The following is a 14,182-nucleotide window of genomic DNA, read 5'->3' on the forward strand; positions in this document are numbered from 1 at the left end:
GGATTTTCGTCCGTTTTTCAAGCCCCCTTTTACGCTGGTAGCAGTCACAGAGAGCCTTTCAAGAGTTTGCGAAAAATGTCCCTTTCCTATGTTGTCCTATTTTGCCTTTAAAAGCGTCTCAGTCAGTCTGGATTAGCGCCAGCTATAGTCGCTGGTCGGCAGTATACAACGCGACAGAAAGAAAAGAAGAGAACAGCATCGGATACTCATACAATGACACCGATATTTCCGACTAGACACAAAAACTATACTGTTTCTCTGATCTAGCACAGCAAACTACTATGCTAATGCTTGTTTCAACTCTTGCATAAAATGTGGCAATTATTTCGGTTTTGTTTAAATGTTAAGGGTACAGTAATTGGTGTGTGTGCGTGCATCACTGCATGTGTTTGTGTATTAGTTTTATGAACAGACTTCTCTGCCTGGATCTGAATGGATCTGAATGACAGTAAACTAGGGTTAAAGGGGTAATGCAGCGTTTCTCAAACTCGGTCCTGGGGACCCCAAGGGGTGCACATTTTTTTTTTTTGCCCTAGCACTTCACAGCTGATTTAAATAATCAAAGCCTGATGACGAGTTCATTATTTGAAAAACCAAAACATTGGGCTCCCCAGGACCGAGTTTAGGAAACACTGGGGTAGTGATGTCACGGCTGTCGTAAGAACGGGACCAAGGCACAGCGGATGTTGAGTTCCACAAATTTATTTCAGAGTGAAACTTAAGCAAAAACAATAAATCAATAAACGAACAACGAAACGTAACTACGTGGTGCTACATGCACAAAACACAAAACAACATCCCACAAACACAGGTGGGAAAAATGGCTACTTACCAAGGGCTCTCTATGGTCAGGGCGTGACAGTACCCCCCCGGTGCGGGCTCTGGCCGCAAAACCTGAAACCAAATGGGGGGTTAGGGGGGGTGACTAGTGTCAGCTCCGGTGCGGGTCGTAGCCCCCCCAGACCTCGGATCCGACCATGGCGCCGGGCTGAACGCCGTGCCTGGACTGGGCACGGGGCAGAGGAGGGCTCCGGCCTTGGAGCTGGGCTGACCGCCGTGCCTGGACTGTGCACCGGCGCAGAGGAAGGCTCCGTCCTTGGAGCTGGACTGGACGGCGTGCTTGGATTGGGCATCGGCGCAGGGGAAAGCTCCGGCCTTGGAGCTGGGCTGGACGCCGTGACTGGACTAGGCACCGGCGCAGAAGGCTCCGGCCATGGAGCTGGACTGGACGCCGTGCCTGGACTGGTCACCTGAGCAGAGGAAGGCTCCTGCCCTGGAGCCGGACTGGACACCGTGTCTGGACTGGACACCGGCACAGAGGAGGGCTCCCGCCATGGAGCGGAACTGGACGCCGTGCTTGGACTGGACACCGGCGCAGAGGAAGGCTCCTGCCCTGGAGCGGGACTAGACACCGTGCTTGGACTGGACACCGGCGCAGAGGAAGGCTCCTACCCTGGACGCCTTGCCTGGAAGCTCCGGACCGTTGACCGTCGCTGGAGGTTCCGGACCGTTGACCGTCGCTGGAGGTTTCGGACCGTGGACCGTCGCGGGAGGTTCCGGACTGTGAACCATCGCTGGAGGTTCCGGACTGTGGACCGTCACCGGAAGCTCTGGACTGGGAACCGTCGCCGGAAGCTCTGGACTGGGAACCGTCGCCGGAAGCTCTGGACTGGGAACCGTCGCCGGAAGCTCGGGACTGTGAATGCGCACTGGAGGCCTAGTGCGTGAAGCCGGTACAGGTGGTACCGGACTGGTGACACGCACTTCAGGGCGAGTGGGGAGAGCTGGCACAGGACGTACCGGACTGGGGAGGCGCACTGGAGACCTGGTGCGTGGAGCTGGCACAGGTTGTACCAGACTGGTAACACGCTCTTCAGGACCAATGCGGTGCCGAACACACCAAACCAACATCTCTCTCCTCTCTCTCCCAACTTCTCCATCGCCTCCCTGACAGTCTCTGGCTCTTCAGGGCAAGTGCAGGGAGCAGGCACAGGACGTACCGTGCTGGGGAGGCGCACTGGAGATCTGATGTGTGGAGCCGGAACAGGTCTCACCAGACTGCTAACCGGACCTTCTGGTCGAATGTTGAGCAGAACACACTTGCACAACATCTCTCTCATCTCTCTCTGTCCCAACTTCTCCATTGCCTCCCTGACGGTCTCTGGCTCTTTCTGCAGCTCAGCCGCCAGCTTCATGTGCCACCCCCAAAATAATCTTGGGGTTTCTTTGGCAGCGGACTGATGACAAGCTCCTCATGGCGAGTGCGAGGAACCGGCACAGGACATACCGGGCTGGAGAGGCGCACTGGAGATCTGGTGCGTGGAGCCGTCACAGATGGCACCGGACTGATGACCCGCTCTTCCACTCTCCGCCGACCACCCCTCGTGCCCCCTCCCCCCAAAGAATCCTGGGGTTGTCCTTGGGCTTTTTGTGGCCGCGAACCCTGGCGTCGTCGCTGTCCTCCATTATTACCTTCCGTCTGCCGCCAAGGAAGGGTTTCGCATCCACCCATCACTTCGTCCCATGTCCAAAACTCCTTTATCTCGTGGACACGCTGCTTGGTCCTCTTTTGGTGGGATATTCTGTCACGGCTGTCGTAAGAACGGGACCAAGGCGCAGCGGGTGTTGAGTTCCACATATTTATTTCAAAGTGAAACTTAAAGCTAAAACAATAAATCAATTAATGAACAACGAAACGTGACTACGTGGTGCTAAATGCACAAAACACAAAACAATATCCCACAAACACAGGTGGGGAAAATGGCTACTTAAATATGATCCCCAATTAGAGGCAACGATTACCAGCTGCCTCTAATTGGGAACCATAAAAAACACCAGCATAGAAAACTTAAAATGGAACACCCCCTAGTCACGCCCTGACCTACGACACCATAGAGAAACCAGGGCTCTCTATGGTCATTCCACTGATGCTTGACTTCGGCGATGTAATTAACAAAATAGCCTCCAACACTCTACTCAGCAAATTGGATGTAGTCTATCACAGTGCCATCCGTTTTGTCACCAAAGCCCCATATACCACCCATCGCTGCGACCTGTATGCTCTCGCAGGCTGGCACTCACTATAAATTCATCGGAAAACCCACTGGCTCCAGGTCATCTATAAGTCTTTGCTAGGTAAAGCCCCACCTTATCTCAGCTCACTGGTCACCATAGCAACACCCACCCATAGCACGCTCTCCAGCAGGTATATCTCACTGGTCATCCCCAAAGCCAACACCTCCTTTGGCCGCATTTCCTTCCAGTTCTCTGCTGCCAATGACTGGAACGAATTGCAAAAATCACTGAAGCTGAAGACCTATGTCCATCTCTAACCATCAGCTGTCAGAGCAGCTTACCGATCACTGTACCTGTACACAGCCCATCTGTAAATAGCACACCCAACTACCTCATCCCCATTTATTTTTGCTCTTTTGCACCCCAGTATCTCTACTTCCACATCATCATCGGCACATCTATCACTCCAGTGTTTAATTGCTAAATTGTAATTATTTCGCCTCTACGGCCTATTTATTGCCTTACCTTGCTAATCTTCTACATTTGCACACACTGTACATATATTTTTATAATGTGTTATTGACTATACATTTGTTTATGTGTAACTCTGTGTCGTTGTTTTTGTCGCACTGCTTTGCTTTATCTTGGCCAAGTGGCAGTTGTAAATGAGAACTTGTTCTCAACTGGCCTACCTGGTTAAATAAAGGTGAAATTAATAAATAAGTATTTGCTCTCTTTCAAATGCATTAGATTGGTGCTTGTAGTGCCAGATGGGCAGGGTTTGCACTTTGGGAGTATTCCATTGCGCCACACTCTCAGATCCAACAAAACGTAAGTAAATTGACACACCTAGCGCATTTGATAAATTTTCAGTTCGATAGATTTGATGGTTTTTAAGACCAGCGTGAAAATAAGATGATAAGGGATTTATCACATATCTACATTAAATAAATGAACAAATAAATGAGTCAATTGTCTTGTCAAAATGACAGTCAGCTACACTGGTAAAATGAAACGTCTGTCTCCGTACATGAAGTACGTTGTTATGATGAGATATTGTTGTCTGGCTCATCTAAATATGTGCTTCACATCTGCCACATGGTTTCTAGGGCAACACCCAACACTGCTATACTCGTGTTTCAAAAGGCTTTTCCCTCAGGAAATAAAATCATGTTCCATGTTTGATGTCTAAAATGAGTTTACAGCCAAAGGCTTCCGTACCTTTTATATCCGCCCTTATTTGTCAACTACCTGCTGTTTCACGAGACGCGGGCTCGTCGAGAACAATCCCCACAGACTTCCCTCTGTGAAGCGATTCAATTAGTTTGATGTGAGATAAATAGCCGGACTTTCTACTTCTTCATGAAACATCGTCAAATCACCAAATCCTCTTTGCAACCGAGCGTTACCTGCAAAACAATAATGTAGTAAAAAAAAGTTGAAAAGACAAACCCGAACGCTATACTAGAGCGAGGATTGACTGGTCTTAAAGTAATCATTTCGTTTTCAACGACAACAAACAGTCTTTGTCCTTTGTCAACAGTTTTTGTCAGTGTCGTATCTGTGTAGTTTGACTGTCTGCGAAAGCAGATACTTGCAGATGAGAGATCTTTACGAGGACAAAATGATGGGTTGCATTACAGTGTCAGTATCTGTGCAGTTTGTCTTCGATAGGAGATACTAGCAGATATAATTATGGAGGCAGCAGCAGGACAATGCATACTACAGTATCCTCCTCTGTTCTCTCTCTGTGAGTATAATGCATGAGATGAATTGAATGCACTACCAAGACCACAAAAGATCAAACAAGTGGAGAGATATCATTAAACCATCGGAATGTTATCTCATTTGTCTAAACAAACTGATGAACACGCCTAATTAAAAAGCTTGCCATAAACAAAGCAGAGAATGGCAGAACCCCCCCTCCTCTCTATCCCTCCCTCTCTCCTCATCCCAATCTTTTTAAAAATGGAACACATTTATATTGTTAATCTAATGCATCATGTATCATATCATTACAGTTCAATATATCGATCATACATTTTGTTCCCTTCACTTAAAGCTTTTATTGGGATTACTTTGGTTATTAGTTGGGATCTAATGTATTGGCTACCGGCACTGGCTCAGCCGGACGACTACAATCTCTCTTATCTCGCAGCATAAGCCTGTGCGTGTTATTCAAATTGCCTCATTTATTATGATAGCTTCCTCATGTAAATTGTACTGACTGCTCGCCCTTGCACACTCCTCATTAGACTAATGAAAACCTTCAAACTAAAAAACTAAAACAACCTGCCAAATAAAGGTCCGGGGTTATTATGAAAATTACAACTGTGGGAGCCGCGCGAAGCTCTCTTCATTAATTCATGCTCAGCAAATTGGTAACTAATTTCGTTGCACTCCTCTGCATTAATGGGTTCTTTTATAAAAATGTTTTTTTTTTCTTTTTCCAGAACTGAGACCTCTGGTGCAACCCAGAATCCTAATCAACATCGGTGACACATTAGGAATTGACAATCTCAATAATAATGCACCCCCCCCCCCCCTCTCTCGCTCACAACCAGGAGGTCTCTGGTTGAATTGTCAACACAACTGTATAATGTGTATGGTAGAACAGCATGGTGTTAATAGGCTGAGGTTTAGGTGTTATGTCTTTGTTTATGTAAAGCCTGGTTGAATGTGTTGAGGTGAGCGCTGAGCAGAGTAGTAAAGAGGGGGGGAGGATCATGTTTATATTCACTATTATTGCACTATGTACCCCCACTATGTGCCCCGATGGTCGCAGCTCTGCACACCGTAACACACGCACCCACGAACACCCCTCCCCCACACACACACACACACACACACACACACACACACACACACACACACACACACACACACACACACACACACACACACACACACACACACACACACACACACACACACACACACACACACACACACACACACACACACACAGCGATACACCAGTGGTGTTTAACCTATGAATTCAGAGCATGATCACTCTAATTATTACTATTCCCAACTTCACACTCTGAGTGGAAGGTCTAGCGCTGATCTCCACTTTGGGCTTACCAACAGGGAACACACAACCCAATGATTTCCACTGTGGTTTTGATATCATTATCAACCTCCCACCCCCACCCCACCCCACACAAACCCTACGCCAGCACAGCTCTAAACCATCTGAGAATACTCAAATCTATTATTTGCTTCATTTTGTATTGAATTCACAGCACTAGACATACCGTATCTTTCTATTATCTGCTCCCTGTATGAGTTAATTGTTATTACATTTTTTGAACAATCTTGCTCAAAAAGAGGGATCTGGTAGTGTAATTATTCTACAGTATACCCTTACAAACAAGCATCATGGTCCTACTATGGTCATTTCATTTATACCATGGTACTACTATGTTGCTTTCACTTAAACTATAGTATTGTCTAAATCATGGAAATGTAGCATGGTTTTGGCCTTGAAGTATGATGATATTACCATGGTACTGCAATTGTACCAAAATATTACCATAGCATAGTGTTGAGCGATTAACCAAACATTTTAAACAACTCGTTATTAAACAACTAATTGACCGACTTTGCTTCAATTATTTCAATTCCATTTCGCTCGTTTTTTCCTGTTAGCTCGATGTGCAGTTTCTGTAGAGATAAATCATATCAATCCTGAACTGTGCAATGTAGTAGGGAGGTGTAGTTTCCAACAGGCCAATATTCTACATAGTTTAGCGCAGAATACGTGGTAATTAACTACACTGAACATAATCCATTGCGCGCCCGCTTAAACTTGTCCAGTCTGTGTGGGGCAAACACCAAGACTGAGAGAAGAGAGAATGCCTAATCGAGAGGGAAAGAAAACAGTTGCTATGCAAGTCTGAAAATACATGATCTAAGTGATTGGTAATTGTTATTCAGCAGTCATAAAAGTATGCCTAATTTACTTGAAAGAACAAATAAAATAGTGATTTTGTCAGACAGCATAGACAACACTTCTATAGAGATGAGATGATGACTTGGAATGACATAATAAACATAATAAAGTCTCCAATTAAAACAAATATTTGAATAAAGTAAAGTAATGTGAACAAATGATGGATATTAAGTGATAAGCAGTAACGCGCAGTCACTAGCATCACAGGACTTTTATTAATTATTTTATTCAGTGTTGTTACAACATTCAACCAACATAATGCGTAGTGAAATTAATGTCTAAAAATATATATAGAAACTGAAAAGCCACGATTATTTTTTAATAATCGAACCGAAACTGAACTGACATCAAAAAGCACAAATCGCTTAGCAATACCCTGGCATTGCATGATTTGTGACTCGTTTCAGGAAACTAGGCGTATGTTGTACATCACTACTTCAGAGGAGAGGCATTTTAACTTTAAAAAAAATCGAAATGCGTTTTTTATTTTTTATTTATTTATTTCACCTTTATTTAACCAGGTAGGCAAGTTGAGAACACGTTCTCATTTACAATTGCGACCTGGCCAAGATAAAGCAAAGCAGTTCGACACATACAACAACACAGAGTTACACATGGAGTAAAACAAACATACAGTCAATAATACAGTAGAAGAATAAGTCTATATACAATGTGAGCAAGTGAGGTGAGATAAGGGAGGTGAAGGCAAAAAAAAGGTCATGGTGGCGAAGTAAATACAATATAGCAAGTAAAACACTGGAGTGGTTGATTTGCAGTGGAAGAATGTGCAAAGTAGAGATAGAAATAAAGCTTCGCAAAGGAGCAAAATAAATAAATAAATACAGTAGGGAAAGAGGTAGTTGTTTGGGCTAAATTATAGATGGGCTATGTACAGGTGCAGTAATCTATGAGCTGCTCTGACAGCTGGTGCTTAAAGCTAGTGGGGGAGATAAGTGTTTCCAGTTTCAGAGATTTGTGTAGTTCGTTCCAGTCATTGGCAGCAGAGAACTGGAAGGAGAGGCAGCCAAAGGAAGAGTTGGTTTTGGGGGTGACCAGAGAGATATACCTGCTGGAGCGCGTGCTACAGGTGGGTGCTGCTATGGTGACCAGCGCGCTGAGATAAGGGGGGACTTTACCTAGCAGGGTCTTGTAGATGACCTGGAGCCAGTGGGTTTGGCGACGAGTATGAAGCGAGGGCCAGCCAACGAGAGTGTACAGGTCGCAGTGGTGGGTAGTATATGGGGCTTTGGTGACAAAACGGATGGCACTGTGATAGACTGCATCCAATTTATTGAGTAGGGTATTGGAGGCTATTTTGTAAATAACATCACCAAAGTCGAGGATTGGTAGGATGGTCAGTTTTACAAGGGTATGTTTGGCAGCATGAGTGAAGGATGCTGTGTTGCGGAATAGGAAGCCAATTCTAGATTTAACTTTGGATTGGAGATGTTGGATGTGAGTCTGGAAGGAGAGTTTACAGTCTAACCAGACACCTAGGTATTTGTAGCTGTCCACATATTCTAAGTCAGAGCCGTCCAGAGTAGTGATGTTGGACAGGCGGGCAGGTGCAGGCAGCGATCGTTTGAAGAGCATGCATTTAGTTTTACTTGTAATTAAGAGCAATTGGAGGCCACGGAAGGAGAGTTGTATGGCATTGAAGCTCGCCTGGAGGGTAGTTAACACAGTGTCCAAAGAAGGGCCAGAAGAATACAGAATGGTGTCGTCTGCGTAGAGGTGGATCAGAGACTCACCAGCAGCAAGAGCGACATCATTGATGTATACAGAGAAGAGAGTCGGTCCAAGAATTGAACCCTGTGGCACACCCATAGAGACTGCCAGAGGCCCGGACAACAGACCCTCCGATTTGACACACTGAACTCTATCAGAGAAGTAGTAGTTTTATAGAACTGCCTTCTGGAACATGTGAACTTTCATGTCCCTTAATAACAAACTTGTATGACATCTGTAAATACAAATACAATTGCCAGCAGCATACCACCCTGCATACCACTGCTGGCTTGCTTCTGAAGCTAAGCAGGGTTGGTCCTGGTCAGTCCCTGGATGGGAGACCAGGTGCTGCTGGAAGTGGTGTTGGAGGGCCAGTAGGAGGCACTCTTTCCTCTGGTCTAAACAAAGATCCCAATGCCCCAGGGCAGTGATTGGGGACACTGCTCTGTGTAGGGTGCCGTCTTTCGGATGGGACGTTAAACGGGTGTCCTGACTCTCTGAGGTCATTAAAGATCCCATGGCACTTATCGTAAGAGTAGGGGTGTTAACCCCGGTGTCCTGGCTAAATTCCCAATCTGGCCCTCTACCATCACGGTCACCTAATAATCCCCAGTTTACAATTGGCTCATTCATCCCCCTCCTCTCCCCTGTAACTATTCCCCAGGTCGTTGCTGCAAATGAGAACGTGTTCTCAGTCAACTTACCTGGTAAAATAACGGTAAAAAAAAAAAGAAAAAAAAAGGCAGCAACACATGACAACACAGCATGTTAGCAACACAACATAACAACAACATGGTAGCAACACAACATTATAGCGACACAAAACATGGTATAAACATTATTGGGCACAGACAAAAGCACAAACGAGGGCTAGGAGGTAGAGACAACAACACATCACACAAAGCAGCCACAACTGTCAGTAAGAGTGTCCATGATTGAGTCTTTGAATGAAGAGTTAAAACTGTCCAGTTTGAGTGTTTGTTGCAGCTAGTTCCAGTCGCTAGCTGCAGCGAACTGAAAAGACGAGCGACCCAGGGATGTGTGTGCTTTGGGGACCTTTAACAGAATGTGACTGGCAGAAAGGGTGTTGTATGTGGAGGATGAGGACTGCAGTAGATATCTCAGATAGGGGGAGTGAAGCCTAAGAGGGTTTTATAAACAAGCATCAACCAGTGGGTCTTGCGACGGGTATACAGAGATGACCAGTTTACAGAGGAGTAGAGTGCAGTGTGTCCTATAAGGAGCATTGGCAGCAATCTGATGGCCGAATGGTAAAGAACATCTAGCAGCTCGAGAGCACCCTTACCTGCCGATCTATAAATTACATCTCCGTAAACTAGCATGGGTAGGATGGTCATCTGAATCAGGGTTAGTTTGGCAGCAGGGGTGAAAGAGGACCGATTACAAAAGAGGAAACAAAGTCTAGATTTAACTTTAACCTGCAGCTTTGATACAGTAGACTGTTCTCTACTGGAGCAACAAGTCTGACACCAACAGGTTCCTGAACAGCTTCCCCAAGCCATAGACTGTTCTCTACTGGAGCAACAAGTCTGACACCAACAGGTTCCTGAACAGCTTCCCCAAGCCATAGACTGTTCTCTACTGGAGCAACAAGTCTGACACCAACAGGTTCCTGAACAGCTTCCCCAAGCCATAGACTGTTCTCTACTGGAGCAACAAGTCTGACACCAACAGGTTCCTGAACAGCTTCCCCAAGCCATAGACTGTTCTCTACTGGAGCAACAAGTCTGACACCAACAGGTTCCTGAACAGCTTCCCCAAGCCATAGACTGTTCTCTACTGGAGCAACAAGTCTGACACCAACAGGTTCCTGAACAGCTTCCCCAAGCCATAGACTGTTCTCTACTGGAGCAACAAGTCTGACACCAACAGGTTCCTGAACAGCTTCCCCAAGCCATAGACTGTTCTCTACTGGAGCAACAAGTCTGACACCAACAGGTTCCTGAACAGCTTCCCCAAGCCATAGACCGATAAATAGCTAACACAATGGCTACACAGACTATCTGCATTGACCCTTTTTTTTTTTGCACTCACACACACTCTCACTGACACTCCAACACACACACGCGCGCGCGCACGCACGCACACTCACAATCATCATATAGGTTGCTACTACTCTATCATTTATCCTGATGCCTATTCAGCTTGTCCCTTTACATATCTTCCCCTATCACTCCACTATCCCTGCAAATGGTTTTGGCACTGACCCTGGAACTGGCCCTGTTTATAGCTTACTTACTTTCTCGTGTTCTTCTTACTTCCCTTTACTTTATTTCATAGTATAATATGTGCACTACTGATGTTGATGAATCCATTGTTGGGAAAGAGCTCGCAAGAAAGGCATTTCACTGCACTTGTGCACGTGACAACGACACTTGAAACCCGAAACTTGAAAGTGTAGGCATACTGTTTTCACAAGCACATCAATATGATATTTACAACATAAAATGTTTTGGCTACACCTGTAGGGATATTAGTAGGTTTTCCCCGGGAAAGATCTCACAGCGGACGTAAGGAGAGACGAGACGAAACTAGCCAGAAGACTGGCCATTCAACCTGCCTTTACATGATGTGCTGACACTTTGAAAGTAAGTTGCAAGCTACTTTCGTAGCAATGCGTTGTAGAACGAGTGACAGAGAAATAATCAGCTAGATAGGCTAGCCAGCTGCAGCTATCCCAAGCTATGCTCGCTAGCTGCTGTCAGCTTGGCTAAACACAAGGTCAGTGCAGGCTTTGGCCTACACATAGAATGGCATTAGCAGACAATCTTAAAATGGTGAGTCGGTCGGGAAGGGAGAAGTGCGCAACTTCAAAACTTTGATCTCTCTATAGAAAAGCTAACTTAGCTAACCTCGCTGTATTCACTACCGCCCTTGTTTGTTGTGATTGAATGGGAAAGAAACGCCCAAGAAAAATCCACATCAAACCACACCCCCGAGACAACTCTCGTTTGGCTTCCGCCGTGGCCGCCAGCATTTCTTAATCGCAAAGTGTCAAAACAAGGCCAAATCAGGAAGTTCAGTTGCTCTTTAAAGTGTTGCAATAGGACACGTCTTACCTTTGTCGACGTACATCCTCTTTGCTTCGTGGCTCATGTCGTGGGCCAGGTCTCCTTCTCTAGGCCCAGGCAGAATGCTCGGGGAGAGGCCCAGCAGAGCTTGGTTCATTTGGTTCATAGACAAACCATTCTGATGTATGGCTGGAGAGGAGAGAGAGAGTAGTACAGGTGAGCTAGAAGATGTCTTTTGTCTGTTCCGAGTTCACAAGTCCATGCCCTGTCTTTGGAAATGAACAGCTAGCTAACACATTTTTGAATTTTGAACATGTGGACAACTCAAAATAACTGTTCTTCAATCCTGGTCCCAGGGACCCATGGCGTGCAGGGTTTTGTTCCAGCCCAGCACTAATATACCTGATACAACTGATCAAATGAATCATCTAGAACTTGAGTAGTTGATTTAGGTGTGTAACCACTGGGCTGGAACAAAAACCTGCACACCCAGGAATGAAGAGCACCACAACATTCCAACTCTAAAATCTATCGGTTCAGTACAACAACAACAAAATTGGGTTAGCAGAGTCGGTGTGTTTACTTGCGGCACTGAACACGCAGTTAGCCAGTCTGACTCGTTGCATGGGGAGGGAATAGGGGGACGTACGTATCCTGTCTGAGGAGCTCTCTGTGCGGACCGGTGAACTGGAGACACTGCTGCTGCGGTGGGACGATGGGTGGCTGCTGGGCCTCCTGCCGTCCTCTAAGGAAGGGGCGGGGGAGGGACTATCTGGGACACGCTCCTGTCAGCGACAGAGGGACATCAGTGACAAATGAGGTCCATGAAAGTAGATGCTGTGTAATCAACTGGCCATTTCCATAGTGCTTCCCTCTCCTTCGTCGCAGTCAAAAGTTCATTATAAGTTACTTTAAATGCCTAGAGCTATGTGTTTCTTATCCACAGTTTGTGTCTATTCTGCCACTTCACCTTGATGACTAAGGTGACCATTCTGCAGGGCAGGCTCTGTTTCTGTGCCACATCTTCCATGTTGGAATATAACAGTGTTTTGCATATATATATTTTTTGCCCTAGCACTAACACAGTTATGGTTCGCAAGGATCAGGATTGGGAAACACTGTCATATAATGTCTTACTTTATAGTTTAGTATTATTATTATTAGAGCTTACTTTGATGACTGAGGTGACCATTCTGCAGGGCAGGCTCTGCTGCTGCTGTGCGGCGGCCATGTTGGCGATGGTGCTGAGGTGGTTCATCTGGCTCATCGCCATGGAAACAGAAGCAGGGGGCAAGCTGACAGGGATCAGGGGGTGGGGCATCATCATGAAGGGCAGTTCCAAACCTACAACAGGGGAGAAAGGGGATTGGTTAATGGAAACCATGAGTGGTTGGTTCATCTCAATTGGAGGACGTTGATTTTTTACATTTTGGGTAATTTGACAGAGGTAACTAATAAGGTCTGGGTTCAGTCGAAACCTGTCTTGGTAATGGTTATGTGGTGTCATTCACTATACCTTTGAGATAAGCATGCCCGCTATTTTTAGAGCTGGGTGGCTGGGTGGCCATGCTGGCATAACCTGATACTGATACTGACATGCCTTCTCATGCCATTGAATGCAAAAATAACTACATCAAATAATTATCATCAAACAACATCACACTCATTTCCTGTAATAATATCAGCAGAATGTATTAAACTTGGTCCTTCCTTACAGTATATTTTTTAAAACCTTATCCCAAGCACTTCACGGGGTATCATTCCATATTAACATAAGAGACGTAAATGTTTAACACATGTTAATAATAGATACCGTTACAATAATTGTAATGAAAATGGCAATAACTATATGTACACAATAATTCAAAGCCACACTAAATGTACTGGGTAGAGTGTTATGAAATGTAATGTCGTGTCATGTTTTAAACTGTATATAACTTAATGAAGCTGGATCTTAATGAAGCTGGATCCCAGGAAGAGTAGCTGCTGCCTTGGCGATCCTTCATAAAATACACGTAAATGATTCTGTGTTGAACAAAAGGTCCACGTTATGGAAATAACGCTTGCTACTTACACATCAGGAATTATCTCAGTCTGTGTCCCAAATGGCATCCTATTCCCTTTATCGTGTGCTACTCTTGGACCCATGGTCAAAAGTAGTGCACTATATAGTGAATAGGGTGCCATTTGGGAAGCACATCACTGCGAAAAACCTCTCCACGCTGAACGAGCTACACCACAGTTCAAGCAAGTCTGATTTTTAACTCTTACAAACAGCAGGGATTTTTCATTTCGCCTCCGTTCTGTAACCTGTATTACATTACCTCATCACATGATCGGATATCTTACAAATGTTGAAAATTGTTCCATTTCAGCTCGGCAATAGTACTCTAATTGGTCAAAGTCAAGACGTTAGTCGGACAAAAATGTAAGGAACAGCATTGGGAATAGT

General features: G+C 45.4%; 1 protein-coding gene across 2 annotated transcripts in view; it reads right to left on the reverse strand.

The window, feature by feature from the left end:
- dachd (dachshund d) overlaps positions 1-14,182 on the reverse strand; it is a 314,871-nt gene that overhangs the window by 67,540 nt on the left and 233,149 nt on the right. Inside the window, exons 4-6 of one of the 2 annotated variants that reach the window (XM_071341973.1) lie at positions 12,902-13,074; positions 12,380-12,515; positions 11,779-11,919 (exon numbers count right to left, since the gene is read on the reverse strand). In XM_071341973.1, the coding sequence (XP_071198074.1) occupies positions 11,779-11,919; positions 12,380-12,515; positions 12,902-13,074 (450 nt within the window). Of the gene's footprint in view, positions 1-11,778; positions 11,920-12,313; positions 12,516-12,901; positions 13,075-14,182 lie in introns of both variants that reach the window. The other variant, XM_071341972.1, reaches the window with a different exon arrangement.

Source organism: Salvelinus alpinus, chromosome 14, assembly GCF_045679555.1.
Source record: "Salvelinus alpinus chromosome 14, SLU_Salpinus.1, whole genome shotgun sequence".
NCBI classification, from domain to species: Eukaryota; Metazoa; Chordata; class Actinopteri; order Salmoniformes; family Salmonidae; genus Salvelinus; species Salvelinus alpinus.